This window comes from Bombus vosnesenskii, unplaced genomic scaffold (genome assembly GCF_011952255.1).
Source record: "Bombus vosnesenskii isolate JDL3184/JDL3185 unplaced genomic scaffold, Bvos_JDL3184-5_v1.1 scf7180000013316, whole genome shotgun sequence".
Taxonomy (NCBI): domain Eukaryota; kingdom Metazoa; phylum Arthropoda; class Insecta; order Hymenoptera; family Apidae; genus Bombus; species Bombus vosnesenskii.
The window spans coordinates 2,292,799-2,313,119 of NW_022882962.1; the positions used below are offsets into that span (position 1 = coordinate 2,292,799).

The 20,321-nt window shown below is 32.1% G+C and overlaps 4 protein-coding genes across 9 annotated transcripts; 1 reads left to right on the forward strand and 3 right to left on the reverse strand.

Annotated features, from left to right (window-relative positions):
* Window positions 1-59: 59 nt before the first annotated feature.
* LOC117235347 (trifunctional purine biosynthetic protein adenosine-3) lies at window positions 60-4,938 on the reverse strand. 5 transcript variants are annotated; one of them, XM_033497268.1, is made up of 17 exons: window positions 4,655-4,938; window positions 4,300-4,378; window positions 4,150-4,239; window positions 3,817-4,064; window positions 3,547-3,746; window positions 3,285-3,479; window positions 3,065-3,195; window positions 2,755-2,965; window positions 2,527-2,662; window positions 2,244-2,466; window positions 1,930-2,124; window positions 1,590-1,845; window positions 1,306-1,509; window positions 1,073-1,219; window positions 735-1,003; window positions 404-661; window positions 60-329 (listed from the first exon to the last, which is right to left on the reverse strand). In XM_033497268.1, the coding sequence occupies exons 2-17, from the start codon at window positions 4,375-4,377 to the stop codon at window positions 144-146; spliced, it is 3,027 nt and encodes a 1,008-aa protein (XP_033353159.1). In that variant the 5' UTR covers window position 4,378; window positions 4,655-4,938; the 3' UTR covers window positions 60-143. The 5 variants fall into 5 exon arrangements, with proteins under 5 accessions (XP_033353159.1, XP_033353156.1, XP_033353157.1 ...); XM_033497265.1 differs by having other exon boundaries at window positions 4,300-4,382; XM_033497266.1 differs by having other exon boundaries at window positions 4,300-4,382; window positions 4,871-4,923.
* Window positions 4,939-5,311: 373 nt separating this feature from the next.
* Window positions 5,312-7,319, forward strand: LOC117235352 (succinate dehydrogenase [ubiquinone] iron-sulfur subunit, mitochondrial-like). The gene is made up of 5 exons (XM_033497291.1): window positions 5,312-5,910; window positions 6,065-6,321; window positions 6,507-6,804; window positions 6,883-7,005; window positions 7,095-7,319. Exons 1-5 carry the CDS (start codon window positions 5,704-5,706, stop codon window positions 7,230-7,232), a joined length of 1,023 nt encoding a protein of 340 aa, XP_033353182.1. The 5' UTR covers window positions 5,312-5,703; the 3' UTR covers window positions 7,233-7,319.
* Window positions 7,320-7,497: 178 nt separating this feature from the next.
* LOC117235533 (ovarian-specific serine/threonine-protein kinase Lok-like) lies at window positions 7,498-9,772 on the reverse strand. The gene is made up of 7 exons (XM_033497662.1): window positions 9,628-9,772; window positions 9,248-9,520; window positions 8,901-9,157; window positions 8,634-8,837; window positions 8,381-8,554; window positions 8,154-8,318; window positions 7,498-8,034 (listed from the first exon to the last, which is right to left on the reverse strand). The coding sequence occupies exons 1-7, from the start codon at window positions 9,770-9,772 to the stop codon at window positions 7,816-7,818; spliced, it is 1,437 nt and encodes a 478-aa protein (XP_033353553.1). The 3' UTR covers window positions 7,498-7,815.
* A 1,684-nt stretch (window positions 9,773-11,456) lies between these two features.
* LOC117235524 (ubiquitin-conjugating enzyme E2 G1) lies at window positions 11,457-13,989 on the reverse strand. Of its 2 annotated transcripts, none has more exons than XM_033497644.1 (6): window positions 13,832-13,989; window positions 12,700-12,802; window positions 12,507-12,604; window positions 12,246-12,424; window positions 12,041-12,163; window positions 11,457-11,944 (listed from the first exon to the last, which is right to left on the reverse strand). In XM_033497644.1, exons 1-5 carry the CDS (start codon window positions 13,875-13,877, stop codon window positions 12,083-12,085), a joined length of 507 nt encoding a protein of 168 aa, XP_033353535.1. In that variant the 5' UTR covers window positions 13,878-13,989; the 3' UTR covers window positions 11,457-11,944; window positions 12,041-12,082. The 2 variants fall into 2 exon arrangements, with proteins under 2 accessions (XP_033353535.1, XP_033353536.1); XM_033497645.1 differs by lacking the exon at window positions 13,832-13,989 and adding an exon at window positions 13,316-13,337.
* Between the last annotated feature and the right edge of the window lie 6,332 nt (window positions 13,990-20,321).

The following is a 20,321-nucleotide window of genomic DNA, read 5'->3' on the forward strand; positions in this document are numbered from 1 at the left end:
CTTTTAAAAAATCTTAATACTTCTATACTGATTTACTACTATTGATAGAAAATTTAATATATATATACAAATTAAAAAAATATATATATATTATATATAAATGTACCAAATGATACATAAAATAATTACATAATATCTTGAGTTCAATAATTCCATGTAATGGAATTATCTTCGTTTAACTGTATCCTTCCCGTAGCTAAATGTTTTAGAGCTAGTGGGAAGATACAATGTTCAACCGTCTTCACTCGCTCTTGAAGAGTTTCTATAGTATCATGTGGCAGTACAGGTACTGCTGCTTGTTCAATGATTGCTCCAGAATCTATATCGGGCTGAAAATTATTTTTAATAATATAAAAGAATTCTTTAATGTAAAGAAAAATTTCTAATATAACATATATCATACTTCCACGAAATGCACTGTACATCCAGAAACACGTACTCCAGCTGCTAAAACATCTCTATGTGCATGTGCACCTTTAAATGATGGTAATAATGAAGGATGCACATTTATTAAGGCACCACGCCATTGATTTACAAAATTATCTGATAAAATGCGCATGAAACCAGCAAGACAGACTATTTCAACTCCAAAAGCATTGAGTTCAACATTCATTGCTGCATCGAATGCGTCTCGATTAGGATAATCCGTATGTTTAATAACCTATGATCACATATTGAAATGACTTATGGATGAAAGATAAAGAAATGTACAAAATTTTAAAAACAACAATTACCACCGTCTTAATACCAGCTTTTTCAGCTCGTTTAAGTCCTTCAACATTTGGTTTATTAGATATTACTATAACAATTTCTGCACCAATATGTTGAGATCGATCTTTAGTTGCATCAATTAGTGATTGTAAATTGGTTCCGCTACCGGATATCAAAACACCCACTTTTTTTAAAGGCTTACTTAGTTGTGAAATTATATCTGGTATGTATTGTCTCATTTTCAATTCTAACGCTTCCTCAAAATTTTTAACGTGTATTCTAGTCTGATTTTCTGCAATATTTAATGTGTATAAATATAAATAAAAGTATTTTTGATAAAATAATTTTAAATGGAGCTTACTTTTATAATTAATTATATGTCCAATAATCTTAGCATTTTCTATTTGTAATTTACTTAACACTTTGTCTTTATCTCTTTCCGAACAAATTAGGATAGCTCCAATGCCACAATTAAACGTTCTTAACATTTCTTCTTTATTAACTTCTCCTATGAATATATAGATATTTTAAAATATATATAAGGATAAAATAAATTTATACGTTAAAATTTGAATAACATTTGCGTTTTCTTACCTACAGTTGCCAACCAAGCAAAAATTGGTTGAATAATCCACGTCTTTGCATCTAAAACTACTCCCATATCTTTTGGTAAAATTCTTGGGATATTTTCTGTCAGACCTCCTCCAGTAATATGCGCAAATGCTTTTACTAAATTCGTGCGCAAAGCAGGAATTACTCCTTTTACGTAAATTTTCGTTGGTTCTAACAATTCTTCGCCTTTAAAGAGCAATAGATGTAAATAAAATTCTCTTTTTATAGTAGGAAAAATACCATAGATAAAGAAACAAAACAAATACCGATTGTACGATTATTTTCAGAAAAAGGTGCCACATCTGAATATTTTTTATTTGCTAATTTTAAAATTTTTCGAACAAGACTGAATCCATTACTATGCACACCACTTGATGATAAGCCAATTACAATATCACCTTCTTTTATGTCATTTACACGTGGAAGCAAATCATTTCTTTCAACTATTCCCACAGCAAAACCGGCTAAATCGTATTCTTCGTTGAAATACATATCTGGCATTTCTGCTGTTTCCCCGCCTATCTAGATCCATTATTTACGTATAATATTCTTACTTAATCAATATATTAGAGGAAAAGATTAAAAAGTACACTTATTTTTGCTTACCAATGAACATCCAGCTTTTCTACATCCTTCACTTATTCCATTTATAACATTGCTAGCTATATCAACGTTTAATTTACCACAAGCAAAATAATCCAGAAAGAATAAAGGTTCAGCACCATGTGCAAGAACATCATTTACACACATAGCCACTAAATCTATGCCCACTGTATTATGTTTTTTGCATTCAAACGCTATCTGCAAAATTGATAGATTTTACACATTGTTATTATATTGGAATTATTATTGCTTATACATTATAGAAATACATCTATACATTATGTAATCTTTTAAATTTCTTATAAATATCTATATACCTTTAATTTAGTTCCAACACCATCGGTTCCAGATATTAAGATTGGATCTTTATAACCAGTAGCTTTTATGTCAAATAAACCACCAAAACTACCAATCGAACCCATTGTACCTAAACGTTGTGTCGAGTAAGTTGTTGGTTTAATAGCTGAAACTAATGAATTTCCAGCTTCTATGTCCACACCACTACTTTTATATGTCAATTGTCCATTGTGCAATATAGACCTGGTAATATTACTTGATTAAATCTTTCTTTTCTTCTATATAATTTTTATTACATGATACCTTGCTATTCCTTTATGTGCTATATCTGTTCTAAATTGCTTTCCTTCGAATGATATGATTCGAGCGGCACGTGTTGCTTTAGCAGCAGCCAAAGCCAATGAAGGTGCTAAACTTACAGTAATTAAAACTCTTCCACCTAATAAATAAACAAACAGACAAATATTACTGAACTCGTATATATATCTATATACGAATTGACACAACCAGATACCGTTCAACAAAATATACCGTTGGTTAATAACTCTCCTTCAGAAGAGATACTTGTGCCACTATGGAAAACAAATTGATTTGTTTCACACGAAATATCATTGACACCTATTATAACTTGACCCTTTGATGATGATACTGGATATCCTCGAGATGCTAAAATAACACCAACAGCAAACAGATTTTCTTCCCATATAACTTCAGATTCAACTAAAGAACCCTCACAACAGGCCTGTATCAATAAATATTAAATTAATTCTCTAATTCCTTCATTAATCCATGCATTTATTAATTCATAGTTATAATTTCTCATATTAAAATAAAAAATAACCTTCATAATACTAAATAAATCTGATTTCAACAATGGTAACACTACTTGTGTTTCAGGATCTCCAAATCTACAGTTAAATTCTAGAACTTTTGGTCCTTCTTTTGTTAACATTAATCCAGCGTATAATACACCTATATTTTTAAAAATAATAAATTTTTTTAAATTTGTTTCTGTAAAATGTATTATAAATTATAATATAGCTCTAATATCTGATACAAACCAACAAATGAAATCTGTTCTTGTCTAAGACCGTCAACAGTTTTTTGTAAGATGTCTGCTTTCACTACTTCGTAATCTGCTTTGTTTAACAATGGACATGGGCAATAAGCACCCATACCACCTGTATTTGGTCCTGTATCTCCATCAAATATTCTTTTATGATCTTGTGCAGGTGCCATTGGCACAATAATTTTCCCTGTAGAAAAAAAGGAGTTTTTGCATAATAAAATTACAATAATTTTCATTAAAAATTGTTTTTATACCATCTGTAAATGCAAGTACAGATACTTCTTCTCCTTCTAATAATTCTTCTACAACTATTGATTCACCAGCAGACCCAAATTTTCTGTCTGTTAATATTTCATCTATAGCTTTACAAGCTTCATCTTTATCTTTTGCTACTATGACTCCTTTTCCAGCTGCTAAACCTGAAGCCTTTATTACAAGTGCTGGAAATGGTGCACTATAATAAATTATTATATATTTAATAATTTTTCTTAAAATTTACCTATAAATATAATTTTTTAATATACCTTTCAACAAATTTCTTTGCTTCTTCTGCATTTACAAATCCCTTCCATCTTGCAGTAGGAATTTGACATTTATCCATGAATTCTTTTGCCCAGTATTTATCCGCTTCAATTTTAGATGCTGCTTTTTGTGGACCAAAACAATTAATACCTACATTCTTTAATTCATCTGCTAATCCATTAGCCAAATATTCTTCTGGGCCAATAATTACCAAATTTACTTTATTATCTTTGCTCCATGTTGCTACTTCCTACGTAATAAAAAATCCTAGCATAATTTTATTTAATTCATTCGTATAATTATATAGTCCAATTCATAAAATAATAAAAATATACCTTATTATCTTTAACATTTAATTTCACTAGAGAAACTTTGTCAACTGATGAAATTCCACTATTTCCGGGAGAAACATAAATTTTATTTACCTAGAAATTTTATTAATTTTATTTACCTATATAATAATATATTATATTTAAGACACTTACATAAGGAGATTGTGAAAGTTTCCAAGCAATAGCATGTTCTCTACCACCACTACCAATAACTAAAACCGCATACTGCATACTGCCTAAAGAATATTAAATTTTATATTAATGATGAATGAATTGTAAAAAGATGTAACATAATAAGAGTATATACAAACAAATAAGCTTATCAAATTTTGTATAATACTATTTACATATGTACATAATACCACATTATACATATTATGTATAAATATTTACTATATATTAAATAAAAGCAAAATATTCATAAATTCATTACAAGATCATTTCGTGATAGTATTACCAATATTATTCGATATTATAAACTATCTACATAATACAATAAATTTATAACCTCCGTATTTATTATCTTTCGTAAAGTTTTTGCACTTTTTTAAGAATATTAAGCCCTGAATGTAGTAAAGCTCTTTTTATTGCTTTATTGGCTTCCTAATTTAATACACGTGATTCAAAATTGTATTTGATGTGATTCCCACTACTTAAGCAATAACGTGTTTCTTGGAGCAACAGGTGGTAAACAAGTAAAGTTGAAACGTTTAATCGTTCTTGCTTATATCTGTATAACTATGAAAATTTTAACGAATTGCTGTAGCTTGATTCGCAGAAAGACTGCTTCTTTGCGGGGGTTACTCCATTATAACTCGTGTGTAACAGACGATAACTTCTGACCTTTTAAAATAGCTCGAGATATTTAAAATATTATGCCGCGGAACAAATGTTGAGCAACAGTATAAATAAAGATTAATGTTCAAATAAATGAAATTTATTGCTTTAAAATATGAAACATAATGTTTTCATTATTTTAGGATCAGATATTAGGTATTTTAATAATATTATTATTTAATAATTATACTTTTAATAAATAAAAACATATGAATATTGCAAAATGATCATCCATGTATGAATATAACTTTATGTCATAAATTGCGGTACTGCAAAATCAACAAACCTTGGCGTTGCATATCCATATCAAACGTTGTACGTCAATGAAATACTATCATTTGTTTTCACGAATTATCGTGAATTTGTAATCGTGTGATTGCATACTTGTAATCTTATAATTTTTATACAATTCATGTGTTTATTGGATCTAACTTTAATTCAAAAACATATGATACTGCTATTTTTATTTCATTATTTCTATATTATCTAGCATTATATAAATTATGTGTATAACATAATAATTTTTTTCTCTTAATGTGAACAAATCGTCAAAGAACAACTATGAAGTTCTTTCAAATGATGACATTTTGTTTCTATTTTATCTAAGAATTACACTGTCACTACAAAACAAAATGATAAAAAGATTAGAAAAACGAAATATGCCTTTATAATCTCAAGTGATACTTATAAAAGCTTTTTCATAAAACTTCTACAAGTACAATGTTCAACTTCAATATTATCAGCCATGCGAGCCGATTTTGGTTTTGTACAATTGTATCTCTTCGACGAGGCATGCGTCAAAATAGTCGTTTTTCAAGCCATAGATTTTTGTCCAGTGCAGGAAAGGCAGAAAAGCAACCATCTGAGACAGAAAACATAATTAACGCCGAAATCGCCGTTATGAAAGAATGCAAAACACCTCCAGAAGTTAGCAACCATAAATGTTACAGTTACATTAAAAATTCATATTTATTAATAAAAGCTTTTTTCATTTCCTCTGTACTTCTTTTTTCATTTCATAAATTTTATTACGCATTGAATTGTAAAATTTTCTCTCTTCTTATCATTAATCCATATTTAGGATCGGAAGGTACCGGAAAAGCCCAGACTGCAGACTGTTCGAGTATATCGTTGGAATCCTGAAAAACCAAACGTAAAACCTTTCATGCAACAATTCAGTGTGGATTTAAATAAATGCGGCACCATGGTATTAGATGTATTGGCATTAATAAAAGCAGAGCATGACCCCACGTTATCCTATCGAAGATCCTGTCGCGAGGGAATTTGCGGAAGTTGTTCGATGAATATAAATGGTGTTAATACCTTGGCTTGCATCACGTAATGCGAGAAAAATACCATTTTTTGTTGTTTCATAATGATAGTATGCATACATTACTCATATCTGCCTGAATCATAATAATTATTCAAAAAATTGTAACACTCATTGTCAGACGAAGTAAAGTAAATAGTTTATAATATTTTTTATCCTAAATCCGTATAGTATCCTATCTTTTTATTCTTAGAAAAGTGAAGGAATCGCCAAAACCTATAGTCATATATCCTTTACCGCACTCATACGTAATTAGAGACTTAGTAACGGATATGGAACAATTCCTGAAACAATACCAGCATATTGAACCATTTTTAAAACGTCCCGGAGAAGACAATTTTCTTGGTTTACGACAAATCCTACAAAGTCCAAAAGATAGAGATAAACTTAATGGTTTATACGAGTGCATCCTCTGTGGATGTTGTACTTATTCTTGTCCACCGTATTGGTGGCTTGGTGATAAGTTTTTAGGTCCTGCAACTCTTCTGCAGGTACATGAATTATTCGTTACAGAGAAGAATGTCCTATACGTAATATTCAATACACCATGAAATATTTTTATCGTGCAGGCTTATAGGTGGATAATAGATTCACGTGACATGGGACATAAAGAAAGACTTAGTAAATTACGTGATTTTTATTCCGTATATCGATGTCATACTATTTTCAATTGTACAAAAACTTGTCCGAAGGTATGAAGTGCACAACGTTATATAAAGAGTAGAAATTCAAATATTGTTAATAACTTATATATTATTATTATGTGGCTAATTCTTTCAAGGCTCTAAATCCCGGAAAAGCAATAGCTCAAATAAAACGATTGTTAGCGGGACTAACAAAAAAGGAACGGCCAGACATGGAAACTCCACTTCCAAATCCATGTAACGGCGAAGGACAGTACCAATGCAGAGAGGAATAGATGGAAAAAGGAAAACATGATTAATGAAACATTATTCTTGATACGATTTGTAATTGTATATAAACCGGTATTTCTTATTACATATAAGGTTTTATTTGTTTTTCAATGAAAAATTATCAAGATAAGATTTCATGAGAAAATTAAATTTCTTTTTATATTAACACGTACGGAAATTTTAGTAAAAAAGAATATATTTCATAAATTTTTAATAATTACAAGCGTAAAAAAATATAAAACATGAAAATAATTTCTTATAACTATTATTTGTACAATGTTTTGGTGCATATCAGTTACAAAGTTTCTCTATTATATTTTTAATTTTATTATTAAATTAATTTTATTTATATTATAACTGTGTACTTGAAAATTAAATCAATTTAAAATATAATTATTTTAATTTGTTCTTCTTTATTAACCTAATGAAAATAATTGAAGTTGGTCTTTCATGTTATGTATAAATGTGGACAACTTTTGTCGACTAATTAGTCAATTTATATGATAAATAATAAATAGAACAAATAGATTAGAGATCAATGATTTTTGAAATAATGATATTATCTAGAACTAGAGGGAAGTAACATAATTATAGATGTAACCTCGCTCTTTTAATTAAATTGTGATGCTGTTCATTCTTGTATTGAGTGTTAGTGGAAATATTTTGCGGTGCTACGTTTTCGTCATTTTCTTTCGATAATAAGGTATCAACAGTCTCTCGAAGTTCACGATCTTGTAACCAAGGATGTAATAGAACTTGTTTGATTGTAATCCTTTTTCTCGGATTTACTGTCATCATACTCTTAATCTAAAAAGATTATTAGAAAATTATTATTATTATTTTTTATTTAGAAAAATCATTATTAGAAAATAGAATTATTTCTATTCGTGTATCTTGCAATAACATTTCATCGAATACTACTATACCAGATCTATAGCTTTGTTTGTTACATGTCCAAATTTGGAAGGAGGAAAACCATAACGTCCACACTTTATTTGATCTTGCAAACTCATATTCTTGTCGTAACAATTAAAAGGTACTGAACCACTTAAACAAGCATACAATATTACTCCCAAACTCCATACATCAACCTAGTTAAATTAAAAAATATGAAACATCTTATTTCTTCTAGATATTTGTTGCATATACATACTTGATTCGTGTAAGAACCACGTCCAATAGTAGACAATATCTCAGGTGCAACATACATAGGGGTCCCACAAAATGTCTTCATCATAGTTTGTGCATCAACTAACTTTGATAAACCAAAGTCTGATACCTTTGCTAATGTAACATCTGAATTGCTAGCTAATAATATGTTTTCTGGCTGTAAATGTGACCAAAGAATATTTATTCACTATTTATATTATACCGAAATATCACAGATATTTAAGAAAAACTCATACCTTCAAATCTCTATGAGTTATACCACAATCATGTAGATAACTAACAGCTAATACAACTTGATAAAAAATCAATTTTGCATGTTTTTCTGATAATCTTCCCCTGCTTCTTATTCTTTCAAAAAGTTCACCACCTTCCATTAATTCCAAAACTATGTATACTGCTTTTGGGGTATCTACAATTTCTACCATTCGAATTATGCAAGGCTAAAGAATAAAGTACATATTAATACATTCTATATCAGGTTAGCAATTTATATATTCACTTACATGTTTCAAGGCTTTTAATATTTTAACTTCATTCATAATTTTCTCAGGATCATTTAACGGATGCTTTTGTCCATTTGTTGTGCCGCCTATTTTCATAATAGTTTTCATAGCAAATTTTTGACAACCTATTTTATTAAATACCATATTCACTTCTCCACATGCCCCAGATCCTAATTTACATGACACTGTATATTTATCTTTGAGTTCTGGAGGAAGATTGTTGCTTTCACATGCTGTAGTACTCATGAATATATAAACTGTAGCAAATATTGTATTATATAGCGCAAATAAAATGTGAGATTTATGTATAATATATACATGCTTATTATAAGATATAATTTATTTACCAGTGACTACAGGTTGTGCTAAAGATATTATATCGTTACTTTCGAGTATTATCTTATTCCCACGGCCTATTTTTTTTTTATTAACAAAAGTTCCATTTTGGCTTAAGTCTTCTAAATATACTATGGCATCATTATCATTACCAATATATTCTCTAGTTATTTTAAAGTGTATCTTACTCATTACGCTAAGCCATTTTGGTTTTAATTCATTGCTAGTAACACAAATATCACAGGATTCTGCTCGACCAAGAGTATAAACATCTTTGGTCATTTCTATGAAAGTAAATGGAATTAACATAGGTAACACAATAAATATCATATATTATAAATTATATAAACTTGCACATAATACACAATATTAAATAAATATATATTCTTACCCATTGTCTTAAAAGGTAATTTGATAGGACATAATCTGCCCCATACAGTCGTGGTTTTCTCTTGTGATGACTCTTGTGGAGTCAAATATATTGCATCCACACTTTGTGTAGCAGGTAATGTCAAAACAATTTGTTCATCGTTCATAGTTATAAATTACTTGGTTCAATACAAACCAAAAATATTTTTAAACTACGTCAAGGTTTTAGATAATGAAAAATAATAAAATTAAGAAGAAATTAAATATAAACAGAATCAGTTATAATATTAGTGTTTGATCGTAATTCTGTAGAAAATGGTGTTTTAAAACAATATTAAGTTTATGTCAGAAATTTACAAACATTAATTTTGAAAATATTTCATTACTCTCTTTACAGAATTAAGTACAACAAAATTAAATTGCGATTGCACAGCATTAATCCATAACGTAACGACGTAACTCACAAAATAAATAAACACGTGAAACTGCGGCTCCGACAATGAATTTGAAGTACATTGTAAGTTTGTAGATAGAAATTTGAATCTTTTATGTCGATAAATTAGGTATCTGCTACATCTATTTATGTATAATCAGGTATAATTAATTTTTAAGATTCAATATACATATTTTAGTATTAATAGAGCTATAGACGCCTTTATTATAAGTTTTTTGTCAGAAATTTTTACTTACGTGCTTTATTTATTCTACAGATCGTATTATAAATGTGTTTACATATTATAAATGTATTGCGAGTACACGTATAATTTATAAAATCATAGAGAATCTTTCAATCATCCAATGAATTTTTCATTGAACATTATGTACATGTAAATAAATATTAAAGTCAACTATTAATGTATGTCAATAATATTTTATACAACTAAAAAGTGATAATTGTATTATTAATATTTATGACATTAAAAAATGTGTAAGTAAACAATTATAATGTATTATCTATATTTTCTATCAGTTATTTTTTTATTAAAATAATATCCTGAATTGTCTATTGTACATTACTTTGTTATTTAATTTTGTAGTTCTTATAAATAAGTGTTAACTTTTTGGTAATTAAAAATTCAGTATTGTTAATATGTACAATAACAACGCGTATGTAAATTTTTATTGTATGAAACAAAATATAAAAATAATAATAAATTGAAGAAAAAAGATAATCCATGAAATCAAATAAGTTGTAATCTATTAAAAATAAGGTATTATTATTTATTACACATAAGCAAACAATTAATCACAGTATAGAAAAAAGCAATTTGCTTCAGTGGTAAATAATAAAAATATCTTTTCGTACTAGATGTCATAAGTAGAATGCAGGTTCTAGGAATATAATAAACATTTTTCATATTGTAGAATTTAATTGACAGTATGAAATTATATATAGTCGGATAAAAAATTTGAATGTTTTTATGACTTCGAACCGCAAGTTTAGATATAATAAAAAGGTAAATCTTAACAATAACTTCACAAACTGGCACTGGTTGAAATATGTATAGTTTTTGTAAGCATGTACGAAATTTTATGGTAAATTTACTAGTTGTAATTAATGATATATTTCTAATAATAATATTGTGATTAGCATTATTATCACTTTAATTAGAATTCGTTATTTTGGCAACTTACGGTTCAACGGAAATTTTACATTTCTTTACATAGCCGTGGTTGTACAGCTTAATCGACATAGGTTTACCACGATGTCACAATTGATTCACATATATTTCGTTTTCATTTTTTACTGGCATTACGTTTAACGATTGTAGCATATATATATATATATATATATATATATACATACATACATACATACATACATACATATATATATAAATATATCATGTATTTGACTTTACAAAAATTTATTTATGTATATTTACGAAAGTAAGAAAATACGAAACGCCACTAAGGAATTATTATTCAATGATAAACGTAAACATTTTAAATTACAGGCTTTTAGGTATAAAGGGTAGGGCTAACTCTTGAGCAGGAGGAACAGGGAAGTTAAGTTTATAACTATCAATATTAAGGTAATAATCGTACAGATAATTTTTTTGCATTATGTATATGTGTAAATTAGTTTTTTAGTTGTTTATTATGTAAAAGGTGAGCTGCGTGTATTTCCTTTATGTTCTTCGTATCAATGGATGGTACGTCAGTGGCGGTGGTATAAACTTCATAGAGATGTGTGATTTTATCTTTTATTGTCACACATACTCTGCCTCCCTTTTTCTGCTTAAGAATGGGTCAGGCTATATCCGTTTTTAGTGGCACTGTTGTCCATTAGCTTAATGCTGAGCGTCGGTTTCTTTCTTACAGTGCTTACGGCTTCCCTAGGGAGAAATAAGAAAAAAGTTTATTCAAACACACTCATTATTATATATTATTTTGTTGAATAATTTAATTGGTAAAAACGTTATAGAACTTACCAGAATTAAATAAGTCTTTCCATTTGAATAATTGTTCATCTCCTACAAACACTCCTCTTGGCTCTTTCTGACACACCTCGCCACCTTTCTCTTGAATTCTGCATAGCTTTCCCTCCACTCTTTCTACAGTGTTGCAATTAATGTCAGTAAAAACAGTTGAAATGATATAGTAATCTAAATTTGTACAATACAGAATATTACTTACGGCAGCATCCACATTAGCAGGACTTTCATCATTAGGATCTGCAAGCATACTAATAACACTTATGAGAATAGTCTCAACTGTGTGAACTGGTAACCACCGTTCTGATGCTTTTTCATAGCCCCACTTATCATCTCCAGGTTCATGTAAAATCGATATGCATACATTACCGTTCTTTTCGACTATAAATATAAAATTACATTACAATTTTTATTTTGTTATATAATATATATAAAAATCTTACTGTTAAAGAAAAAGTCTTACTGTTTGGATGCCATATTTCTGTTATGAACTTCATTCTCGGTGGCCTAAGTGGATATTCTTTTGGAAACTGTAAGTGTGCTTTGAAAAACCCACCTTCACTAAAATGTAAAAAAATATTTGTAAAAATATGTATGATATGCACATATGTATGTATGATATTATATATTATAAAATAAACAAATTAATATCTTACTATAATGTGTCTGGAGGTCCAATAATGAGTACTTCCCACTGATATATGTCATTGTCGTCTATGAGGCCTGCTGAAAACCCTTCTACTGGGTTTTTATTTAATTCTATAGAAGAGAAGAAAATTTAAATCAAGTTTTTGTATTTTTAAATAATTTTCTCATGAAATTGAACTTGAAAAATATTTTGGATTAATAAGAATTTCATATATCTAAAATGCGGAACAATAAAATAATATTAAAACACTGGAAATATGCTTGAATCAGCAAACACAGAACCGTCCAAAAATAAATACGATTAATCATACTTTGAATCGATAATAAAAACATCGAAAAAAATCGTCAATACAAAGAAACATTGGTCTGGATACATCAAAAGGATACTTTTGTTATTCAGTGTTGTTTAGGTTAGGTCAAATTGAAACGCACAAAGCAACCGTCATATACCCACGGGGTTAGCGAGACAAAGGTGACACGATATTTCATGTAAAATTCAACGATAAAGATCAATTAACAAAGAAGAACGAAATCACGATAAATGGTAGCAGCAAATTTTCAGGAATTTCATTGTTTCATTCGTTGCCTTAGAAGTAATACAGTAGTTATGGTTCGAAGATTGACCTTCGGTGGTCGTTGCACGGCATGGTTTTCTCTGTCTTTTTTTTAGTCGAAACCGCGTTGTATTCGGTGACGCGCGAAATGCTATAAATAACGTTGCCTGCAATTATTTTCGGTAACAGCGTAAACGGCCTTCGTCGTGCATGAAAATCGTTCATAAGAAAATTTAGACCCGACACGGATGTAACTACTAGTAAACGCGATATTAAATGCTAGGTTAAAGTTATTCATGGGAGGTACACTACGGTTCCGTAGCCGTATTGATTTTCACGCCCTAATCAGGCGCAGGGCCATCGTGAGACTACGGAAGGCTTAATCGGTGCTCACATAAGGTTACAGAGGTTTCGAGAAAGTGATATTTCGACAGAAAAAATGTTCACAAAAGCCAATCTCAAGGGTCGAATCACAACGATGATGAGATCGCACGAGTTTGGGGTATGAGAACGGTTCCGGCTTTTCGTTCAACTCGAATTTGAGGCACCGATCACACTTAGCACTTATACTGGCTTTGCTGGATACCTGCTAATTGTTTTCGTAGTAGAAGCGCGGACTGTGGCTCTGACATTAATAAAAGTTCCGTTAAATAAGACTAAAGCTGAAAACAATCACTTTTGCTTGACTGGAAAGATGGCTAGGTACGTCGCGGAAGCAATGTCTGCGCATGCGCTACTGCTTAAACATATGTTCTTCCGTCTTTCTTATGCGCCGGTCTGATCAAACAGCTACGCATTCTGTTGGAGATTTTGCAAATATTACGGATCTTTTCGCTGTCGATAAGTAGTTTCCAGTAATTAAAAGATAATAAAAATATCAACGAAAGACAGATTGGACCTAACATCTGATGTATTTTTGTGTCACGCTATTGACTAAGGATCTCGTCTGTGGTCACACGTTTTAGGGATTCCAGAATACACTTACCATTTTAATATCATTCCCAACGTTACCGATTCAGCGTAGGATAAGATTGCAACGCTTGTAGCGATTAGAATTGGAACTAAATTTTAATGTGACATTCTGGACTTAAAATTATGTAATCATTGACTAAGGGCAGGTCTTCGTCGCTGTTGTGATCTTAACAGTCCTTGGTCAATGATATACATAATTCCTATATTCGCCGTAGCAAATCGCAGAGGGCGTAAGAAACATTGGTTTCTTCGAGGTCGATACTTTAGAAAGTGGGTAAAAATTGGTTTTCCTTTTGTTAACAGATAAAATACTAGAAATGCAGAGGATGAATCGGTGTATGCGAGGAGAACTTTAAACAATTAGATCGTACAAGTTCCTTCGATTAAGCGATACTAACGTAAAATGTCTTATAGTCGAAGTTAAAATAAATGTAATCTTTAAATCATATTACTTACACGTAATATTTAATTAGTACATACGTAAGTTACAGTGCCATCTTACACAATTTTATAGGAAGTGCGTCTAATGCGATGTACCTTATATAGATTACATATTGTATCATATTATAAAATTATATTTATTTGTAAATTGTTCTATATTTCTTTCAATCTATCGAATAAATCAATTTTCCTAAAGGGAATGTTTCAACCGTTATCAACATAAAACTTTCGTACGTAATACCGCAAGTCGTGCAATAGTCTCACAAAATAATTCTTACTATTTATTCATTTATACGTACAAATTGCTATTGTGATACGTCTTATATAACTAAGGCATAGGTAGCCTAGAAACGATAATGAGCATAAGAAACGTAATGTAACGAATGTAATAAAGAAGGATACGATCAGAGAATACGAAGCAGAAGGCACGCAAGAAGTAAAATCGAACGATTCGATCAAATTAAAAAGAAATATTCCTTCGATTTCAATCATTAACGATCTTGTAACCTTATTTTACGCTGAATCTGAGAAACGTTGAAGCGGATCGTTCGATATCTTAACTATTCTCCGGCCTACTTTGCAACGAGGATTCGATTTAAAGGGACCGCAAAGCAAACGTACGATCTCATCCTATTATCTGATGACGCGGTTCAACGCTGGGATCTATGGAAATCCAGGGCGTGGCTTTAATAATGCCAAACGATCGAGAAACGCGGAGCAAGGAAAAAACTTGGAGAAGTTCAGCTCCTCTTAGGGAGATAGCCACCACTCCTGCAGTTGTCCGTTACCTTCGGATTGGTTCCCACCTTTTTACGAGGATAAACGACCCGGCGACGAAAGTGCCGACGATTTCCTCTAAACCGATCATCGCTCGGTACCCATCGATGTAATATAGGGCGAAGGAGCTCCGAGTGAGAAACATTTCTTCACGGGAATCGGCTTTGATTCATACTTCGCTAGCAGGCTCACTTTTTTTTTCCTTTATTTTTTCCAACCGGAATTTACCGGAGAAACGGATTAGGTTTATCGAACCGAGGGAATAGACGTTAGGGTGGGAATTTGGTTAGTAACGAGGGATATTTTAGAAGACTTACGATTAAGTAACGACAAGGGTATATACAAAAATGTTACGAGGAAATTTCATATATATCGGATAAATTAGAAAATATATATTTGCAAAAATAGAGAAAGTAAAATATGCAGGGTGGATTATCTTTTTCTACCTTCAATAGCAGCTAATATAATTTTGAGACTGGATTTATGCGTGATATTATTTGACACTTGTATAATTATAAATCCTACGTTTTCTTTTTTTCGTTAAAAATATTGTACGGTAGTTACCGTTACTTAAAAACACATAACGTGCTACACGTAATCTATTCTGGTAACAAAGCAAGTATTCTACCATGAAAGAATTTCATCGCCAGATTTTATTGCTGGTCATCTTTTCCTCGATACCTGCAATCGCGGATAATACAATTTTATTGTTCGATTTAAGCGAATCACCCGTGTATTTATAAATTCTATATCTTTTTCCTTTCATTGAAAAGCTGTATTACTTATTGTTAGCCGGAAAATCACGATATAATGCGTGTCCGACGATAAACCGAGTATTCCTATCGTAAAGGAATTTCGTCGACGATGCATGGAGCGACGATCACGACTTTTTTAATCTGTCGGTTTATTCGTCAGTTTAAACAGCAAGATCGACACGAGGGCGACACAATATCCGTCGAAGGAAATATTAAAAGAGTCATTTCCACGTCCCTTCAATTTCAGCCGCATGAGAAGCCGATTAATAGCTGGGGATAATATCCGATCTCGATTCGTCAAAAATACGTGGAATTACCTGTGGCAAGAGCGAGAAAAAACATTGGAAGAAGTAGAAAAGCGACATGACACGAACGTCTGATACGATTCATAGTGATCATACATACTGGTACGATTAACAGTTACCTAAGTACCTACAAGTTGGAAAGTATCGAAAGATGTCGAGATCAATATTCGATATTAATGCCTTTTCAAACGATATCTAATTCCATTAGGTTGTCTGAAAAGTTTCTTTCGTTTCATAAGGTGATCATAGATGAACCACAATTTCTGTTTTATATTATTATATCGAATTAGGTGTGATCCATTTCGTTCTATCTCTGTTATTATGTTCGTGTATAATTCAATGAACTAATATAAAACAAAAAACATTGTGCGTCTATTATTTCCTTATAAAACGAAAGAAACATTTCGGACGACCTATATAAACGATCTGATTCTATAGCAATGGAATAGATATCGATATTATGGCCGATATTTGAGAATAGATTTTTAAGCTACTTTATAAATAATAAGATAACAAGTAAATACATAAATATAAGTACGCGTAAGTAAGCTCATAGATGGTTAATATCCAGTCCCTTGTAAAGTTTAATTGTTTAAATCGATTAATAATACAGCGCTGACTATCAGCCAGTATTAATTCACACGTTATAGAGGATAGCAAAGGAATTTTAACGTGTTCGATATGCCAGAGTATTTCTGTGATTCCTATCGTGACCAATTGCAAAATGATTTTTTTCAAAAATGTCTAGAACACTCGCTAGAATGTTAAAAATTATTTAGAAAAGACGACGTCGATATCGACGTTATCGCTGATGGGCTACTTCCTCTTCGATACGTGTACTTATTAACGCGTTAATAAATACACCATTCATACTCCGTTTCTACAGTATCAATAGATACTTCAACAGAAATATCAAATCGATACCGATATTTAAATACGAAGAGCAACTTTTGCGCAAGCAAACTGGCATACCGATAGGTAGGCAGCGCGATATCAATGCCAAGACTAGTAACGGGTAGACGAGGATAAAACAAGCATTCTATAGAATACAGGAAAAAGACGAAGAAATCCCATGGCGAAGCAACGGTGCAGCCAGTGATTTGCGACTGGTCCTTCGGGTATTTCCGTGGCCCCGTCAAAATAAATTGTTGTTTCCCCTTGTGAATTAGAGGAGGACGGACCTGGTAGCCGCGAATGCCTCAAACAATATCGTTAGTACCTTCGAGACTTGAGGGAGATCTCCTCTTCTCTTCCACGCCGCCCCTTTTCTTTCTCTTCTTCTCTTTCTTCTCCACGATTCTATTGTTCGCCGTCTCGCTTCGACCACGTCCAGCACTGAAATTTATGATACGTCGCGCATTTATATGCCCACACCCTCCATAAATTTTACTTTACGCGCATGTAAGTGGCTCCACTTTTGTTCATAGATTCCTTCGACTGTCAGATTTATGCCCACGTACGTGCTACGGTTCGATGGCCGAGACACGGTAGAGGCGGGCACGGAAAGGGAAGGATACTGTCCTGCCATCGAACGATAAAGCTACCGAATTGCCGTGATAATATACCGCGACATCGAAAGTCGGTTATGCGTAGAATTTCTATGATTTTTCTAACGCGAGATGTTTTCAAATGTTGGGATCGGAGAACGTACAGTAACCACGAAAACAAGAGAGAGAAAGAGATTTAATAAAGACGGAACGAAATCGTTCATAGAACGCGGATTTTATGGAAATTTGTATCTCTGTAAACGATAATCGAAGGAATAAAACCTGTACGATCTATATGCTGGCTCTATTTATTTCTCTTCAGTCGGCTGATTACTCTTCTCAGAATTTTTCACACAATTGCGATACGACCACAAGTCGTATAAACATAAATAAACTATGGCTCTGCATGCGAATTTACGTTTTTATAGATTCTAACAAAAGGCTGCAACTCGAATAAAACCATATACTCTAGGTATCTTCTAATTATAATTCGATAAGACTCTAATATTTAATATTTGATTCTAGTACCTAAATTTTAAGAATCGGATAAGTCTCATCCAAATGAGATCACTTAAATACCTGCTTCATTTATTGTTGTATGGAAAAGAAACTACTGAAATGAAGAAGCTCGAACATCTTATGGATGTGCTCTTCAGGAACAGCGGTAACGATATCTCAAAGTATCTAAAGAGATGACGAGGAATAAAAGGAAAGGAGATACGGCGAATGGCGGGATAATTCAAAGTTCGTATTCCTTTTCGTGGCGAAACTCGATCGGCTCTCCCGCTACTTAGAACACCGGAAAAATGCTGATGATCCCGAGATACCGAGTGTCCTGTTAGCGAAACAACTTTGCCTGGCCAGAGGTAAATTGAAATTGGACGCAGTGACGCGAATTATTATAATCCTGGGGTCGCTTGGAAGCCCTCGGGCGTTTATCCCCGGACCTCTCTTCTTTCCACCACCGATGTAGCTGTATAAAATTTCGAGCCAACGTGCAACGTTTTCATCCACGTCCTCGTGGCTATCTCTCGCGTACACACGCCACTGATCAAAAGTCGCGCGTGAACGTTTTCAGACCTGTACGGTGTGAAACAGGGACGTTTGGCTGCTTAATTTTTCGCCAGACCACTGCGGACGTTGCAGTTATTTTACCGCGGTCAATCGGCACGGAAATAATCTTTGCGATATGGTTTTCTTTATATTTATTTTTGACCTTTCGAATTTTCTTTTATAACAGTTAAATAACGTACGATCTCTCCACTGTACAGGTTGTTTCAGCAGCAACGGTACGATCAGCAAGGTGGCGATTCTACTTGAAAGAAGGAACAATTCAAGTCGAAAATATAGAATAAAGTTTCGTCGAGATTCTCGAGAAAATGGAGCTTGAAAATCGAGATTCGTGACAGCGCTAATGAGATTTCAAAATACCCCATAACCAGACAGCGGGATTTTTATGCATTTTTATGCAAAGTTTGAAGGTACAAAAGTGCAGGACAGAGTGCATACATAATGGAGAAAAATACGCGAAACTTGCAAAGCGGTGTATTTTTCATAATTTTTTCCTAGACGAAACAAATGTTCATCTACGTTTTATTTCTACCCTTGTATCCATAGAAACATAAATTTGCACAAAAATCCCCAGTCTACCTATAACGCGTTTAATTCTACTTATAAATGATGTCTACGAGTAATCGAATATTTTCGCCAGTTTGTATACGTACCTACGTATACTGAAGACACCAAGGCTCAAGGTCAGCCTTTAGGAGTTTAGAGGAAAAGCAATCCTGGCGATGAAGTATAGATAAGAATGAAATATATCGTAAGAGGCTCCAGGGGCAGCTGTCTGGCGACGATTTCGCATTCGACAAGCTAAAAGATTCACTTCGAACGCAGCAGACCGTTCCCTCCGGTGGTTACCGGTTAAACGAGAAAAGTCGCGCGTTTGCGGCTGAATTTTCGAGCGATATTTCCGGTTCGCCTGAAGGGTCGTCTGGTCCAGGGGCAACCGTCGATGTATCAAACGTTTCACGTTTCTACATACGTATTTACACATCGTTCTTACGGTATAGCAATCAACTACGTATCATAAAAGAGCAATTTTCAATTCGCAGATTGCTTCTCGATTCGACGATTGTTTTACGTTTACGTATATTTTGTCACTTAGTTATATACTTGCCATTTAGGTATATTTATTATATATATACAGGTATATATATTACCATTAGGTAAAAGAAGATAAAATTCATCAAGACAATCGACGATAAGAATATATTCGGATGAACCATTCAAATCATATTTATTACAAATTTAGGATCGCTGAAGTTCTGCTGATCTTT

Bases quoted from the DNA above. Each gene is read 5' to 3' on its own strand.
- LOC117235347 (XM_033497268.1), bottom strand. From the start codon at position 4,377: ATGCAGTATGCGGTTTTAGTTATTGGTAGTGGTGGTAGAGAACATGCT. The intron at 3,747-3,816 runs GTATATTAAAAA...AATTTATTATAG, and splicing joins GCAAAGAAATTTGTTGAAAG to TGCACCATTTCCAGCACTTG. The intron at 2,966-3,064 runs GTTATTTTTTAT...TTATTGATACAG, and splicing joins ATTTATTTAGTATTATGAAG to GCCTGTTGTGAGGGTTCTTT.
- LOC117235352 (XM_033497291.1), top strand. From the start codon at position 5,704: ATGTTCAACTTCAATATTATCAGCCATGCGAGCCGATTTTGGTTTTGT. The intron at 5,911-6,064 runs GTTAGCAACCAT...ATCCATATTTAG, and splicing joins AATGCAAAACACCTCCAGAA to GATCGGAAGGTACCGGAAAA. The intron at 6,805-6,882 runs GTACATGAATTA...TTTATCGTGCAG, and splicing joins GTCCTGCAACTCTTCTGCAG to GCTTATAGGTGGATAATAGA.
- LOC117235533 (XM_033497662.1), bottom strand. From the start codon at position 9,772: ATGAACGATGAACAAATTGTTTTGACATTACCTGCTACACAAAGTGTG. The intron at 9,521-9,627 runs GTAAGAATATAT...TTACTTTCATAG, and splicing joins ATTACCTTTTAAGACAATGG to AAATGACCAAAGATGTTTAT. The intron at 8,035-8,153 runs GTATAGTAGTAT...TAATCTTTTTAG, and splicing joins CAAACAAAGCTATAGATCTG to ATTAAGAGTATGATGACAGT.
- LOC117235524 (XM_033497644.1), bottom strand. From the start codon at position 13,877: ATGTCAGAGCCACAGTCCGCGCTTCTACTACGAAAACAATTAGCAG. The intron at 12,803-13,831 runs GTATCCAGCAAA...TCTCTTCTATAG, and splicing joins ACTACGAAAACAATTAGCAG to AATTAAATAAAAACCCAGTA. The intron at 12,605-12,699 runs GTAAGATATTAA...TTTACATTTTAG, and splicing joins GGACCTCCAGACACATTATA to TGAAGGTGGGTTTTTCAAAG.